This window comes from Vombatus ursinus, unplaced genomic scaffold, assembly GCF_900497805.2.
Source record: "Vombatus ursinus unplaced genomic scaffold, bare-nosed wombat genome assembly UNPS02014778.1, whole genome shotgun sequence".
NCBI lineage: Eukaryota > Metazoa > Chordata > Mammalia > Diprotodontia > Vombatidae > Vombatus > Vombatus ursinus.
Window position 1 is genome coordinate 55,754,530 of NW_020954556.1, and position 18,433 is coordinate 55,772,962.

The window sequence follows — 18,433 nt, forward strand, 5'->3', positions numbered from 1 at the left end:
TGGAGGTGATATACTATGTAAAAAAGATAAATAAATACAAGAAAACTTGATGACAGGAAGAGTACTAACAACTGAGGAATCAGCAAAAGCTTCTTGTAGGAGAGAGGGCCTAAGCTAAACCTTTAAGGAAGCTAAGGATTTTAAGAGGTGGAGATGAGGAAAAGAATGCATTGCAGGCTTGAGGGAAAATCTACGTAAAGACATGGAGGCAGAGGGAGTCCCTAAATTCAAGTTACAATATAAATTACGTATCCCCACCTGCCCATCACTATTGGCACATTGGCTCTCAGTCGAGGATTTTGCCTTTTTAAGTGAGGCATCCATTTATCACTATGCTTTCTGGGTTCCCCATATTTTGTAACATCTTATCCCTCCCCAGATAGCTCATACATAGTCAACACGACATTAAAACTTGTACATTTTTGAACTAAGTCCAAGTTGTGTGTGTTTGTGCTTCTTTGCCATGAGTGGGCTTTGGAGGACATGCTGACAGTAAGTTTGGTGGCTGGGTAGACTAGTTGACGTAGTTGAGCTGGGAAAGGTTGCCCCGCTGTGCTAGGAATGCCTGCCTTCTCACCATAGTCTGTGTGATCCAAAGTCTTGTATGTAGATCACCCGCTTTCTTAGTTGAAGATTGCTTGGCTGCTGCTATTGACAAAATTGACCTTTTGAAAACCAGAGAGTGTTAATTGTACAGAACCAAGTGTTTGGTGCATGTCTAAAAAATCAAGGGGCATGAAGCCTATTAGTGGTAAAAATAGATAGAAATAAACAACTTCAAAAAAGCCTGAGCCAGTGCAGAGAAGTTTTTTTGGAGGAAATATAAAGAGGATGGTTCAACACAATAAAGTTAATAAAATGACTGGTAAAAGAAAGCTCCATTTGCTGTAGTAACCTCGGTGCTCTCCTACTGAACTTCATTATAGAATAAAAAAAATTATTTGCATTTATAATTTTCAACCAACTCTGGCCTCTTATAAGATGCATATTACTGAGCAGAACACACTATTGTATCATTTGCAGGCAGCAGAGGGGTGATGGGACAATAGACAACACAATGTTTACAAAGCATCCCCAGTCCCATTCAGTGTAAATGGATGAGGTTTTTCAGTGTCTGTTATGATAATCACCGAGGCCTTTATTAATCTGTTTCCATCTGTCATGAGACAGTGGAGTATTCTCATAATGGGTGCCAGGAACAATTTTCCATTCATGTACATTGTGAACCAGGAGCCATGCTTGTATACATAATCACAATGGCAGTTGAAGTCAACACTCTTGTTCTGAGCCTGACATCTGCTCTCTCTTACATAACTCTGGAGTTTTAAAGCCAGCATGGTCTTAGATTTCCTCAGGCCTTAACCAACGGAGCTGTAATTATCTCATTCTTTTCAACCTCTCCAGAGTACTGTGGACAAACTGATTAAGAAGACGAACCTAGCTCTTGTGGTTGGGACTAACAGCTGGAGAGAACAGTTCATTGAAGCTATCACTGTCAGTGCCGGTGAGTCCCCACCTCTGCATATAATCAAATTAGGTTGGGCCGTCCCTGAGCTCAGCCTCAGTACACTGGCCAACACGCCCATGGCATGCCGACTAGAAGACTTCTCTACAGGGAAGCCAATTGGATGTAAAGGGTATGTAGCATGTGCTCACCCTGAGTGAACACATTGAGACTGTCTGCCCACACGAAGCAAATGTTTTCTGACATCCACTGTAATATGTTTTCCTCTTTTTTCAGTGTTGCCTTTTTTTGTATAGATGTTGAAGTTAAGCATCTGATATGAAGAAAATCAATGTGGTATAATGGAAAAAACAATGGATAAAGAAACTTCAGTTCTGATCCCAGGGACTCTATCATTAACTAAGTTCACAATTTCGGACATGTCATTTAATTTATCTGGGGCTTAGTTTCTTTATATACAAAGTAAGGAGGAATGTACAGAGCCAAGTGTTGGAGAAGAGTCTAAAAAATTAAGAAGTGTGAAGCTTCTTGGATCTATAGCTAGAAAAATCATCAGATGATCTGCTAGGTCTCGTTAGCTCTAAATTTCTATGGTCTTCACCTGTGTTTTGAAAAAGCCAATTATGGGGGTCTATATGAAAAATACTCCCCCCAAAGGCATAAGATGACAATAGAAATTTCAAAAGAACAACGAGGATGACAAAGAAATGGCACTAAGACATTACATTTATAACTACCCATATTGTGCTATTCTCTGCCAAACCTTTGTTTGTCCTGGCAAAGATAGAGATTTCTTGCTAGCAAGGTAGAGTATAGAATCTGGAAGGAAAAAAAGTTACCTAGATATAATGCTTGCTACAGATTGTTGAGCTTTAGTCAACAATCATTTGTTAAAGACAGGTGCTTATATTCTATTGGGAGAGACAACATGCAAACAACAATATAAACACAAAATGTGTGTGTGTGTGTGTGTGTGTGTGTGTATGTATGTGTAAATCTGATGCAGAAAGGGGCCTACTGAATTTGCCTTGCCTACTGAAAATAACCCAAATAGGCGTTATGTGCTCAATAATAAATCCTAAAACAGTCCTGCACATTCCTCAAATGTGTCAACACAGAAACAGTCACTCATGCATAGACTATTGCTTATTACAAAACTCTCTAAAAAAAAAAAAAAAACCTAAATGCTGTGGGGAAAGAGAATGGGTGAGATTTTTGTCAGTTTATTATTAGTGCTATTCATAATGCTTTTTATTTCTTTGGCTTCCTCCATTTAAGTATGCCGTGAGATTTTATGAACTTTAAATGGTAGCAACGATTCAAAGGAAATGCATTAGGAAACCTCAACAATTCTTTGCTCTGAAGCAAGGGGATTGAAAAAGATGGCTCAGCATTTTCCTTTATATACTATATTATTATGGTTCCATAATTCTAATTAATGCCTGCCTCACCCTCACCCCCAACAATGAGGCATGACTTATTCTCTTTTTTACAAACAGAAACAGACAGAGATGGCTTGTGTAAGAAGTCACAGAAAGAATCTGTGACAAATTTGCTAGTCTAAAACATATCTCGATTTCCTTTCATCAATAAATCTAAATATACTATGAATTCATGATGTAGAGTTTAAATACCAAGTACACTTTATATCTTTGTCAGTTGTCCCCCAAACTGTAGTAGCATGGGTTGGGGCTGAAAGGGAACTTAGGGATGATTTAGTCCAACCTTTTCATTTTATAGTGGGGGAAACTGAGGCCACCTTCAGAACTGAAATGACTTGGCTAAGGCCATACATGGAAGGTGTAAATAAATAAACCAAAAATGTTTCTTCTGACCCCAAATCCAGTGCTCTTTATGCTAGGTTTGTTGTGAATCAGTGTACGTGTGTGTGTGTGTGTGTGTGTGTGTGTGTGTGTGTGTGTGTGTGTGATTGATCCTGGGTGCTTTACCCCATGGGCCCCAGCTTCTTCATTCATAAAGTGAGTGGGCATAGACTAGACAGTCTTCAAGATCCCTGGCAATTCCAATCTATGATGATCATGAATCCTGTGCTATTGTGAATGATGATGAAGATGAGATATTTACTTAGCATTTTAACTCTACATTATGGGTTCAGAATATAATCAGGCTTATTTATAAACACATCTGTAAGCTATTTTCTAATATCAGATTTATCACACTCATTCTATGATTACCTAGATGAGCCTTCTGTGTCTTTTTGTTTCCTTATATGTGATAAGAAAACAGTGCCCTGCACTGATGAAAAATCACAGATCTATATGTGTGTGTATACATGTGTCTATAATTTATTATCTATAAACACAAATATATGATGTATGTATTTTATACCACATGTCCCAAAAGGCATGTTCAGAAACATACCTGTACATATACACCCACATAGAGGGATATGTTAAATTGTACAGGTGTGTATGTCTATGTGTATGTGTGTGTATATGTACCCATGTACATATATATAGTGACTATATGTACAGATACATACCCACATATAAACATGTAGTATATTTGTGTGTGAGATTTTCAGCTTAGAATTTCCCCCCACTCAAGTAGATCAGCTGCTAATCAATAACTTAGGATTTTAGTTGCCTGAGGCCCTGAGACGTTAAGGGACTTGAAGATGGTTTTGTTGTTCAGTTGTTCAATTGTGTCTGACTCTCCATGATCCCATTTGGCATTTTCTTGGCAGAAATTCTGGAGTGGTTTGCTATTTCCTTCACCAATGGATTAAGGCAAACAGAGGCTAAGTGACTTCCCCAAGATCGTGCAGCTAGTGAGTGTCTGAGGCTGGATTTGAACTCAGGTCTTCCTGACTCCAGGCCCCACCACTGAGGCACCCAGCTGCCTCCATGCTGACCATAGTTGTACAGCCATTATCAGAGGCAGGGCTTGAACCTACTTCTTCGTATGTCCTTCTATCTATTATACCAGATTGACCCTCTTATCATCAGTCTATCAGTCTATACACTTAATGTACTGTCCTCTTTACAGTAACAAAAAACTGTTGATCCAGCTTCAACTGTGTACATACCTTGAATTTGTAGTTGTAGTAGTTGGTAAGAGGTTACATGGGGCGATCCAGAATCTCTCTTGATCTTTGGCCATCATCTGTGATATTTGGTGAGCTATGGAACGCACTTTATGATATAGTTGACTGAAGAAAGGGGTGTAGTAAAAGGAGTTGAAGTTAATAATTGATCAGAGCATGATGGTAATGAGGCCAAGAATATATGACCAATCCCAAAATGAAATCTATGGCATGGTCCAAAACACTAGCCTAGTCCATAGATGAGAAAACTTTTTACTATGGCTAATTTATTGTGTGATAATGACTGATTGATAAACTTTCTTTTTAACCATTTTCCCACCTATAAATTGGGACCTATGCCTATTAACGGGTGGGGAACCTGCAGCCTCAAAACTATATGTGGCCCTCTAGGCCTCAAGTATGGCCCTTTGACTGACTCCAAACTCCACAGAACAAATGGCCTATACAAAGGCCAGATGTCATTAAGTGAAAATGATGCCATCTTGTGAATCAATGCATGAAATTCATATTCAACAAGCTTGGAAGAGGCAGAATTGTATGGAAGGCAGCATGAATTTAGAACCAGAGCACCTTCATCAAGCATCTCTGAACCTCAGTATTCTCTTTTGTAATATAAGGAGGTAAGATTAGATTAACTTTCAGGTCCCTTCAAACTCCATAGCAATGATCCTATGAATTCCTTTGCTCAACAAACATTTAGTGATCTTCTATGTACATAAGCAACCCAGCATGTGAGACTTCGAGGGTCATACAAAAAGTAATGTTAGAACAGGTCTTAAAGTTAGAAAGATCTGGGTTTAAGTCCTGATTCTGGCATATCCTCTCTGTGTTGTGACCCTGGGTGGATAGCTTAACTTCTGAGTGCTCCCAGGCAACTGTCAAAGAGAAGCTGCAGAGAAGGAGATGATCTATATTGAAGTAAGGAGTTCTTTGCACCAAGGAAATCACAATTCTGAAGCTATCCTCCCAAAAACCATGATGAATTATGATTGTTCATATCCCTATATCATATATGTGTATATGTATATGTATATATAAATATATATATATATACATTTATACACATACATCTATGCATATAGTATTCCAACATTTCTAAAGCTTTAAGATTTTACAAAATATTTTTCTCACAATATCTCTATAATGTAACTAATATAAATATTATTACATGTCTTTGACAGATAAGACAGTGGCATAGTGGATAGAGTGCTGGGCCTAGATTCAGGAAGATCTGAGTTCAAATACAGCCTCAGACACTTACTAGCAGTATGACCCTAGTCAAACAGAGGATAAGAACAATTTCACCTCTGTTTGCCTCAGTTTCCTCATTTGTAAAATAGAGATAATAACAGCACCTATCACCTAGGGTTGTCGTGGGAATCAAATGAGGTAATAATTGGCACATAATAAGTGCTATATAAATATTAGTGATTAATATTACTGTTATTAATATTATTATCATCATCATTATCCATGGTCACATAGCTAATAAATGTCAGAGACTAGAGTCTCACCCAGGGCTCATCTGATTCCAAGTCCAGAATTCTTTCATTCAACCATCCTGGTACACAAGTGAAAATGGATATTTTCTGGCAAAATGAAATAAATTGTTATGTCCCATAACCTTGATTCTTTAGATGTAACCATAACAACCAAGCTACAAATCATTCAGATGCAATTTTATGTTGTGAGCATTTTTATGATCATTACCCTGTGTGTGGGCATCATATCGGCCCCCTCAGGTTGTGAGTGGCAGAACTGGTCCATGACCTTATGTATGTTCTTTTCTCCTAAATGCTCAAATGACTATTTGGAAGTAGGCTTGAGTCCACAAAAATACACAATAATTTTTCCAGGCTTCTGGTACAATCGAATTAATATATTATTTGGAGGCCTGTAAAATTTCAGGAAAGCAAACTTATTGTGTAGATGCTGGATTTTATAAAAAAGCAGTTACCAAATTCAATATTGGTATGTGTGATGAAATTTAAATGCCTATGAAAATGGGAATGTTCTTATGGTGGTTTAATGGACAATGAAATTTGTATAATTTGCTGGAAAAACAAAACCTTACTGAGAATCATGGATTTAAGTTTTCATAGCTGATTTTCAGGCATTTTCAGAGGGCTTGGTTTATTTTAAAATATTAAAGGGTAGTTATGGTTTTTCATTTTCAATTTCTGGAAGTTTAATAGCTTAGGCAGAGCTAAGAATATAGGCCTTCCCAGGAAAAGCTAAACAATAGTAATAGATGTACTTGGGAGCACGTATTATGAGAGTCGTGCCCCACTAGGCTCTGGATGACCTGGATTCTATTCCTGGTTCTGTCACTCTCTAGCTGAATGGTCTCAACTATGAAATAAAGGTGATGTAATAATTAAAGGAGCTAAAGTCCTTTTTTTTCCTATTATTCTATGATTCTTTGGATCTTCTGACTTGTTTCCACCTATTTCATCTACTATGGTTTCATTTTAATCAAAGTACTTTGCTCACAATATCTCTGTTGAGGACAGGCATAGCAGATATTTTATCCCCATCGTGCATATGAGCAGACCGAGACTTAAATAACACTAATAACTATATTTATGTAGCCCTATAGGGTTTAAAAAGGAGCTTTTCATACATTCACCCATTTGATCCTCCCAACAAGCCTGTGAGGTATGTAATGTAAATGCTATTTTTCTGTGACACTTGGAAGGATACTGTAGAGTTGTGTTTGTTCCTATAGAGCAATCAGACTATTAAGCAAAAACTCATTTCACCTGGCATAGTCACTGCTCAACCCCAGAAGCAGCTCTGGGGTAACTCTGACCCTGTGAAAGCTGGCTGCCTCTATCCCTTTAACTCCACCCCTTCCTGAGTGGAAATGTGTCTTTCCCATTGGTCTAGGAGTTAAATAAGCATTACCTAATCAAATTATGACTTCAAGCTGCATCCTTCGGGGTAAATAATGTTACCTCATTCATTTACTTCTTGTTCAAAAACATATTGTGAGAAAAACATTTTGATGCCAGGGTTCTTAAAAATTTTGTGTCACATTCCTTTGGCAGTCTGGTGAAGCCTATGGATTCCTTATTCAGAATCATGTTTTTTTTTAAATGCATTAAACAAAATATGTAGTAATATAAAGGAAACAATGATATATAAATTTAGTTCTCAAAAAATTTTGAAAATAAGGTCATGTACCCCAGGTTAAGGACTACCACCTAACAGAATTACATGCAAATGCACAAAAGCAGAAGCATTTGGTGATATGTAACAGACATGGAGATGCACCATAACATTATGGTTAGAGAGCTGGCTCAGAGTCAAGAAGACTTGGGTTCATGTCCTGCCTTTGACACAGACTGGTCATGTGATCCTGGGCTAGTCACTAGACTTCTCAGTTCCCCTAGACAACTCTCTAAGACTGAATTGTAGAGTTGGTTCCAGTCTACATTGGGAAAGAGGGTTTTCTCCTTTGAAGTTCTTATACCAATGAGATCACAGTCCAAATATAAACACAGATTGTACCTTCCATTTCATCCCTGACCCAGGCTAAAATCCTGGCAGGGCTGAAATTCATCATTTTCTTATCTCCCATCCCAGAGACAAGAGGTATCTCAGCAGTTCAGTTCTCAGTTGGTCCCAATACATATCCGAGCAAAAGGATTCTTTTTCACTTACGCAGCCAACAGCACCCATACTTAGATACCCTATTCGTTGCTGTAAAGATGGCAGTAATGCTAATCCTGTACTGTGCCTTCTTTCCTTGGCTCAGTTGGATATAACCTGCTCACACCACTCATACAAGATCCGATACTGAACTTCAATCTGTCCCCACAAGCCCTCAGATGTCATAAGTAACAGATTCCAGGCTGTGCCCAGATGGCAGTAGCCTGATGTTTTGAAATCACCGGCCTACGGTGGACGGGGACATCATCATATCCCTTCTGCCTTTCAACTTCAAAACTCTTAATTGTTCCTAGTTCACTGGCATGGCATCATGTCTCCAACCTGTCTCCCTTTTCATCCCTTATCCCTTCCTCCTTTGTCAGTGACACAGCCCCAGGTACGCCCACTCCTAGTGTGGTATGGGACAGGAAACAGTATCATGATCCCTTTTTTTATGGAGGAGGAAACTAAGTCTTACAGATATTGTAACAGAGGAAATTAAGTCTTATAGAAATTGTAGCTTCCCCACAGAGGTATTGCTAGTAGGTTGTATCACTGGGTTTTGAAGCTAACTATTTGATATTGCTGATTTCAGGTTAACAGTAAAGCATCCATTTATCACTCACCCACTTTTCCCCTATTTCATAGCTTATTCTTTGGGATTCCCAAACATGGTAATGTTACCATGTGTCAGATTATTATACTTCAATATATAAAGAGTTAAGGGAATTATTTGACCCTAACAATGGCAGTAGGGAGGAGAGAAAGCAGAAATTTAACCATGTATCCCAGAAGTTCTCCTTCCACATCATAGTATTAGTACCAGGAGGAGTACAGTATACCAAGTAAGTGACTGGCAAGCAAACCCCATTCTACAGAGTGCCTTGAAAGTGTGTCAGGAAGTCCAAATGACATTGACATTCATTATCTCTCTGGTTTGAGTTTCTCCCCTACCCCAACCACTCCCAAGTATTTGTTATGCCAGATAGAAAGGAATGACTTCAGGAGGAATTGCATGCAGGAAAGGGTCCTTCTAATTTTAAAAATCTATGATTCTGTGAGAGTGCAAAACAAGTAAGAAAAGACCGGGCTGTCAATCAGTATTCCTCCAGGAAAAGAGTATTTCTTTAGGATACTCTTAGGCCAGGTCTATGTAGGGCCATGGAATTTGGGGTCAAACTATTGCTTTTTTTTAAAGCCATATTACCCAATTTCAGTATAATTCTTCAGATTTTACTCAGCCTTCAAAATGTTTGAAAATTGATCTTTTTATCCTCAGCATGACTGTATTTTTTTTTCTCATGGCCTCCAATGTTTTTTTAAACCATGCTGAGGAAAAAAAAATGTAGAATGCTGGTAAAGTTAGGCTGAAAGAATCTGTTTTCTCCTACTGAAATGATGACTACTTAAAAATTTAGCTCAGACAGGTGACAACTCAGGATGACAACAGCACCAGGTACTCTTGTTTACCCTTTTGCAATGTCTTTTAATTAAACACAAAATACACAGGATGCTTTCCTGACCTACCTGGCATCATTGCCTCTGTAGAATAAGGCTGAAAGTAGAGATGGGGGAACTTTTATCCTGTGTGTGTCAAACCTGAACCTTCAGGATTTTTCCATACTCTGAGAGAGTCAGTGCCAGCAAATTCATTCAAAAATTAAAGGAAAGGTTCAGAGAATTTAGAGTAGGAGGGGACCTTTGTGATCATTTAGCTCAACCCCATCATTTTATAGATCTCTAAAGAAATGAAGCTAAGTCATATATATAATAAATAGGTAATAAATAACAGAGCCAGGATGTTTGTCCTCTGTAATTTTGGTTTTAGCCTCCTCCATATTTAATAGACATACCTACTGGCATCTTTAAATTCATAGAAAAAACTTGATAAGGATCTAGTGACTCTGGATTTCCCCTTAGAATCCTATAGTCAGCTTTGAGAGTATGGAAGTAGCAATGCCTCTAATATTAGAGGTTTGCTATTTAGTCGTTTTTCAGTCATGTCTGACTCTTTGTGACCCCATTTGGGGTTTTCTTGGCAAAGATACTGGAGTGGTTTGCCATTTCCTTCTCCAGTCATTTTACAGATGAGGAAACTGAGGCAAACAGGATTAAGTGGTTTGCCCAGAGTCACCCAGCTAGTAAGTGTCTGAGGCTGGATTTGAATTTAGGTCTTCTTGACTCCAGACCTCCCTCTATCCTCTCAGCCACCTAGCTGCTCTAGTATTAGAAGATCTGGTTTCAAATCCCTTTTCTGAGTCTACATGTCTCATCTTGGGTAAATCACTTAATCTCCATGGACCTCAGTTTTTTTCATTTATAAGTAAAAGGTTTGAACTTGATGACTTCTGAGGTAGCTTCTAGCTATGATCTTCTACAATGCTTTGTGTCAGATTATGGAAATACACCCATATCAAAATCATTGCTCAAGAAATAACTTTACAAACATTATCTTAGTTCATCCTCAACACAATTTTATGAGATGTTGCATAGGTATTTTTTTTTTGCCCCATTTCACTGGTGAGAAAAACAAGGCTAAGTGAGATAAAGTAATTTGTTCAGGGTTAGATAGTTAACTCATGATAGCCTATGTCATCTGATTCCATCTTTAATGCTCTTTTCACTATTTCAACAGTCTAGACATGACGTGAGTAGGGCCCGCACCAGAATGGCAGTAGGGTCAAAGGAGAGAAGGCAGTGAATACAAGATGTGTTACGAAGTTAGAAATGACAAGACTTGGCAATTGATTATATGTAGGAGAAGAGAATGGTCTTCTAGTCTCTATTCATCATCATTTCCTTGCTGGTTTCACTTAGTTCTCCTGGGCAAGACTTCTCAACCCCACATTTCTCTGTGAGTCCAGGGGATGGTGGGAAATGGGGAAGAGAAAACAAGATTGACCAGGATTACCTGCTGTGTTTTGCAATGGCCCATTGGAAATTCACCTGCTTTAGCTATTGCTGATTCACTAACCCTTATAAAGTGAATCACTGGAACATAAAAAACTCTCACCACTTTATGTATCACTAAAGACAGACCGATGATGTTCAGACAGCTTGAGCTTCTCAGAACACTGTTCTCATTTTCCTTCTGTTTCTATGACACAATAGTTCCCCTTTACAACCTTCTCTTTTCATTAGCCTCATTTTTTCCCCACCAATTCAGGGACAGAGACAAATTAAGTAATTTGCAAAGAATCACAGCATGTTAGAATACAAGTAGGACAAGCCCTCCTTCTACTTTCTTTTTTTTTACTTCTGAGTAAAGTCATTCAGTAGCTCATTGACTGTTAAAAGTGGCAAGAGTTTGCTTTCTTTTCTCAACTATAGGTGTCCAGTGACACAGTGGGTTGATAAGAATTTATTGAGGGAATGGCAAGAAAACTTTCTGGTGTCATATGCTATCCTTCAGAAAGTCCTATGTCACACACATGGCATCATTATCCTTTGAAACCTGGGGGAATCATCCTTTCTCCTGTTGTTTAGAACTTTCTTGAATGAATCAGTGCTTGGGAAATCTGTCAGGCTGATAACATCTTCAAATGAATTAATGTTCAAAAGCATCATCAATCTGACAGTTTTTAAATCTGAGGAACTCAATTTGACAGAGATCTTTTATTCATCTACAGAATTAAAAGGACATAAAGAATGACAGTGAGGATTTCCTTTGACCTAACCCCATTCCCTCAACCCACTTGAGGAGGTTAGCAGCTCCTTTCTTCCTATTAGAAGGAAGTGGAGTGGAAGCTTCAGAGTGGAATGGGTACTTACAGTTTCTGGAATTAGAGGATCTGAGGTTCAAATCTCACTTGGGGCACTTATCATCCCTGTGCCCTTCAGCAAAATCACTAATCCTCCCAGGCCTTCATTGTTTCACTTGTCACCTGAGGGTATTTGATAAAATGGCCTCTGAGGCTTTGCCCAGCTCCAGGTCACTTTTCCTATGAGTTGTTCATTTGTAACCCTCTCCATTCCAAGTTTTTATAAGGGCCAGAGCCCACAAAGTGTCTCATTGTAAAGTTTATCCTCTTGCAACCCAAGTAAGAGACTTGTTTGTTTGTCAGTAAGCCAGCAGAGAAGCACCACTATCATACAGAGATAATTTGAAGAAGATCTTCCTAATAAAATTGTATTTGGATTAATACCAATGCCTCTTTGCTCCTGAATTAATGCAAATTCAGGAAAAGCTGGAGGATTTCTTGGCATGTATCAGAGATCTAGCTCTGGAAAGGATCTTAAAGGTCATCTGTTCTATTCCCCTCATTTGACAGGGGAAGAAACTGAGTTGCAGGCAAGTTAGGAGATTTAATATAAAATTCCATTACATAGAATGCATCAAAAGCTGGATTTGAACTCAGGTCTTGTGACCCTCAAATTAGGGATCTTTCTACTATACCACATTGTCTCCTTCCATTCGTAATGGATCTCTCTGACTAGCAATGAAATACCTTTTTTTTTATTTTATTTTTTTAATTTTTAGGCAGTTGGGGTTAAGTGACTTGCCCAGGGTCACACAACTAATAAGTGTCAAGTTTTTGGTCTGAGGTAGGATTTGAACTCAGGTCCTCCTGACTTCAGGGCCGGTGCTCTATCCACTGTGCCATCTAGCTGCCCCAATGAAATACCTTTTAAAGAGGCCTTACCTGGAAGGTCCTATCAAGTCACAGTTACTCTGACCACTGTTTCCTTTGGTGGGAGAAAGCAGTTTAAACAGAACCTTTTTTCATTTTACTAGATGCTAAAGGATGGCTGAAATGCAAAGGAAATCTCTTCTCTCTTCCTAATTGTTGAAAACAGTTCCTCTGATCAAGGAGGACATGTCCTTCACCACTGAAAACAGGGGACCATTTTTGTCTCACTATCATGACCTGTGAATATGGGCAGCAAAGGATTATTTTTCCATCTCCCCCAAGTAAGACCAAAGTAAAGAATGAAAAAGAGGGAAAGAAAAAAGAGGAATAAAGGAAAAGAATAAGATCTAACAAGAAACAAAATAAATTATATTGGAATATTTGAGGGAATAATATGCTAGAAATCTAGGAAGATGGAAACCAGGATATCTAATCCAATCTATTAAAACCCAATAGCTTTTATGTGCTGCAATGTATAGGGCGAGAGGCATCATGACCAATTGTTTGGAAGACTGGCTTTGGAGTGGGGCAAACCTGAGTTCTTGACCTTTTGACCATGGCCAATTTACTTAATATTTCAGCATCACAGGCCATTCCCTACCACTCTAAGTTACAAATAAGTTGCTCTATTGATAGAGGAAGTTTTCACACCAGCAGGTCTAGACCCTTTCCCCAAAAACTCAAAACAAAAAATTGCACTGCCTTTGAGAAGTTTACATTCTCTGATGAGGAACAGTCTCAGAAGCAGGAAGAATGTTGAGTCAGTACTTCATCCTTCACGCTAGGAAAGAGATGGGGTGGAGGGAGCAGGAAGATGGGGAAGAAATTCTCCTCTGGCTCCTGGCTTCAGAGTTTTGGTTTGGTTTTTTTTTTTTTTAAAGAATATTGTGTTTGGCTGTTCCTCCTCCCAAATTGCCTATTACAAAAGCTTGGGGAAAACATTGTATTGCAGGTCTCAAGCATGATTCAGCTCTCTTATTGGAAGACACTCCAAGTCACGTCTCTAATGCTGCAATTGTCTGAACTGGCAGAAGTTCAGCCTGGCAAACAATATGACTTAACTGGATCCCAGTCTCTCTTTTGTTGGCTTAGTCTTCTGCTATTTGAATGCAGTCTGACTTGGTGCTTACCAGTCAATAATTACGACAAGGGGCCTTTTTATCCCTCTGCAGGAGACTCTGTACACTTTGTAGTCCTTGGGGAAATGTTTTTGCATTTTCTAAAGAGATCGAAAGGGGTGGGTATCATCCCTCAATACACATGTGCGCGCACAAACGCATACACGTGCACACACACACACATACACCCCTCCGTTGCTCCCTGCAAAGGCAGGAAGCAGAACTATTGGAAACAATTAGCAATAATTCTTCTTGCTGTTCACAACCTGCCCTATTAATTAAGAGCTTGGCATTCAGGCCTAGCAATCCAGAGTGACCAGAGAAGCTCTGACAAGCTCCAGTGGGTCTCTCCCGATATTGTCTTTGCTTGGCCATGCCTGGTGGGTTAGAGTATCTGATGCCCAGTGAGGGCAATCTGTCATCACGCAGTCTGGTTGACTTTGGCATTTGAACAGCTGATACCTCGGCACTCTAGGCATTTTACTGCCCCAGCTTACTTTCTGATTAGCTAAAGAACCTTCATATTTAATCTGTTGTATTTGGGGGGTTAGGAGGTTATCTGAGAAGAGAAGATTAAGATACAGCCCACCCCCGATAATGTCATCAGAGCTGATTGCCATCCTTTACCTGATGGCCAAAGGAGAAATTAAAGGTTTGTTTTTTTTTTCTCCTCTATCTCCTCTATTTTCCTCTATTTCCCCAAGCTTTGTATGAAACCATCAGCTATCTGTAGGTTTGAGGCATAAAATGCCTTACCAGGCTTATCTTCCTCTTCCTCTTCCACACATCCAGCCAAAGCATGGAGTATTAAAAAGAGTCCTGGATGACCTGCATTCTTACCCTGCCTCTTTACCTAACTGTCTAACAGGCTTTGGTAGGTCACTTTTCCCTCTTAGCCTTCACTTGTCTCACCTATCCAATTAAGAAAAGGGAAAACTGGTAAAGGATTTTCAACTCAAGGCTTCCTAAATCCATGCCCAGCTCTCTATCTGCTTTACCTAGCTGCCTACTGTATAAATGTAATTTAATTTCAAATAGGCAAATATGTGAAAGGAATACTAGTCTACCAGATCAGAAAGGGAAGAATACAAAGTTAAATTCTAAATACTAAATATCTACTGAAAAAAAGTACTTGATTTCCAAACATGCCTCGGACATGTATTAGCTGTGTAACCATAGTTAACATCTCTTTGACCCTCAGTTTGTTAATCTATAAAAGCGGATGATGACATAGTAAAGACAGGAATAAAACAATAATCCTGAAGTAGCTAATTATAGTGGATAAAGAGCCAGACTCAGAGTCAGAAACAACCAGATTCAAATTCTGCCTGCATTAGGTACTAGTTCTGTGATCCTGAACAAGTCACTAGTTGCTCGAGGCAACCAAGATTACAAATTAGAGTTAGTTGCCTATATGCTTTGGGCATATGGCCACTTAGCTCTTCTGAGCCTCAGTTTCTTCATATGTCAATGGGGAAGATAACACAATGGGGAGATAAATACCTCACAGAATTTTTGTAAAGATCAGCTAACATAATGAATGCAGAGTGTTTTGTTCTGAAAGGATGATATAATCAATGAAATATAAGCTCACTAAGGGCAGCCACTACAATCATTTTTTTTTAATTTCCCAGTGTCTGGTACTTGATAAATTTTGATAGAAAGTCCTACCTTAATGAAATTACAAACTTGCATACACACACATCTCTCACATACACATAACCCTCTGAAAAAATAGTAATAATACATTACTACATTACTTGCCTTACAAGGTAGTTGGGAGGATACCAGTTTGTACATCTTAGAGCACTATATACATGGGAGCAATTCCTCCCAAAATGAAATGAAAACTTGAGTCAATAACCTAAATACTTCATGTCAAAACGAAGGTAGCTGTGTTCAAACCAGGACTGTCTGCCCACATGGATAACCTAGATATTTCTCTTGGTTTATCCCTTTTCTAGTTCAGAACTTGCCTGAAATACATTAGGACCATAAATGTTAGCCTGGACACCAATTTCCATCTCTATTCTCACAGATATAGTTTCTCTTGATTCTGCCTAAGGCAGCCACAGGTATGTGAAGCCTGCAGAGAAAGGTAGGCTACTGTGGTACAAGGGACAGAACTCTGAATTTGCAGTCAAAGGCCTTAGGTTCAAATGCTGACTTTTCCACTTACCTGTGTGACCTTGGATAAGTTACTCCTCTTTAAGCCTCAGTTTCTTCACCTGTAAAATGAGAGTCAGACTGTTGCTGTGGAGTTGGGTCTGACTCTTCATGAGCCCATTTGGGGTTTTCTTGGCAAGGTTACTAGAATGGTTTGCCATTTCCTTCTCCAGCACATTTTACAGATAAGGAAGTGGAGACAAATAGGGTTAAGTAATTTGCCCAGGGTCACACACTTACGAAGCATCTGAGGTCAAATTTGAACTCAGATCTTCCTAACTCCAGGCCCGGGGCTATGTCTCCTGTGCCATCTAGCTGCATGAGAACCTCAAAAGTCCCTTCCAGTTGGAAATCTTATGATCTTACCCAGAGCTACATACGCAAAACTGATCACACATAAAAAGAGGGCACCAAGTCTCAGCATTTACTCAGTTCCAAAGAACTATAACTTGTTAGAGCTGGATGGGACTTTCAAGGCCATCTACTTCAACTCTTCCATTTTACAGATACTAATGTTAATGGCTGGAGTTTAGTTAGTACCTTTAGATTTGCAAAGCACTTTACATACATTAACTCATTTGTTCTTCACATTAGTCCTGTGAAGTAAAGGTTAATGTGATTTCCATTTTACAGATAAACCGAGGAACAGAGAGGTTAAATGACTTCCCAAGGATCACATAACTAATGTCATAGGTGGAATTTCTTGACTTTGTCTATCCCTCTATCAACTACCAACAAGGAAACTGAGGCTTAGAAAAGAGGATGTGGGGATTAAAAGAAGAGGTTAGTCAATCAGTATTTAGTGATTGCCCATTGAGTTCATATAACTGTATGTTAAGTTCTGGAAATTTCAGATTATTTATTTATTAGGTAAACTACACTGGTAAATATTAAAATTGAGACTTGTGACAGTTAATATTGTGGTATCGTTGCAAGCATCACCATAAAAAAAATCAGCATGCTGTCTTGTGTACAAAGACGTCATTTTTGGCTCATCATCAGTAACCGATGACAGAGACTGCTGTTAATTCGTCTTCACACTCCTAATTGCCCAACCCAGGTGGGGATCAAATCACTGACCTTAGTGTTATTAGCAAAACCCTCAAACCAACTGGGATAAACCAATCACAGAGTAACTGGATGAGACCCAAGAAGGCTTTGGAGCTTCTCAGCAGCAACTCAGTGCAGGGATGTGATTCACAAGAGACTAAGAAATCAATGCCAAGAAGTGACAAACGAAAGAGTTGCAGCTGTCATTTCCCCAGTCCACCCAGAAGCAGAAATGTTCAAAAGCAGAGTTGTGGCCAGAGGTGGAAAGAAGGAAAGGCTCAGTCTGGATTCTGCAACCTAAACAATCTTCTAATCAAAGTAAACTGGGTATCATAACTAAGTATTTTGTTTCTTCAAAGCCCATTACAGACTTAATTTAGTAAACTGAGCAATAAACCTGGGATGGGGAGCCCTAGATTTGAATCTTTACCCCATCCATTAATAGCTATGTGAACATAGGGAAGCCAATGCTTTCTCTAGGCTTCACTTACCTCATTTGTCCAGGAAGGAAATAAGACCGGTAATATCAACCTCACAGGATTATTATGAAGATCAGAGGAGATAATGAATGCAGAGTGCTTTGTTCTGAAAGGATGATATAAAAATGGAGTATTATTATGATCAGTGGAATGTAAGCTCCTTGAGGATAGGAACTGTGTTCACTTTTGTATTCCCAGTGCAGTGCTTAACAAATGTTTTGTTGAATGCAATTGAACTTATGGCAGGAAAGAGAAAAATCGGTTCTTATCTTCAGTTTATGGGAATTGGGAAGAAGTGATAAGAAAGCCGAGCCACAAAGAGGCTCGAGCTGTTGGGTGGGACTGGACCTAGTGTCCTTATTGCCAACCCTGCAAGAAAGAGTTAAAGCCAAAAGCAGACGTCATGAAAAATAGGAAAGGGAATGCAGGATAGCTGAAATGTTAACAATCATTGTGTGCTGTGCCAGTGATGGATTAATTAGATTCTCAGGCACTCAAGGCTGGAATGTCAGTTTGCTTATAAAACCAGCTAGCAGGCATATTCATCCTAGACAGGGCTTTTAGGGTGACGTCGAGATTAGCTAAACACTTGGAGACAGGGCTGGGGTTGGAGAGGCTGTTTCTGGTTCAGATCAACTCAGTTCTTAACTGGAGACTCCAGGAGAAGTGGCCACCAGTCCAAAGAGAACTCCACTTTTTGGGAGGGGGTGGAGAATGGAGTGGACAGTGAGGGGACCTCCCACAGCATGGATGCAGTAGTCAGCCAAGAGTAGAGAGTGACAACCGAAGCAACTACAGCATTA

General features: G+C 39.2%; 1 protein-coding gene across 3 annotated transcripts in view; it reads left to right on the forward strand.

The window, feature by feature from the left end:
• Positions 1-18,433, forward strand: part of SLC8A1 (solute carrier family 8 member A1) — a 488,864-nt gene that overhangs the window by 430,856 nt on the left and 39,575 nt on the right. For all 3 annotated transcript variants that reach the window (XM_027865085.1, XM_027865087.1, XM_027865086.1), the window contains one exon: positions 1,405-1,504. In XM_027865085.1, coding sequence (XP_027720886.1) covers positions 1,405-1,504 — 100 coding nt within the window. The remainder of the gene's footprint in view (positions 1-1,404; positions 1,505-18,433) is intronic.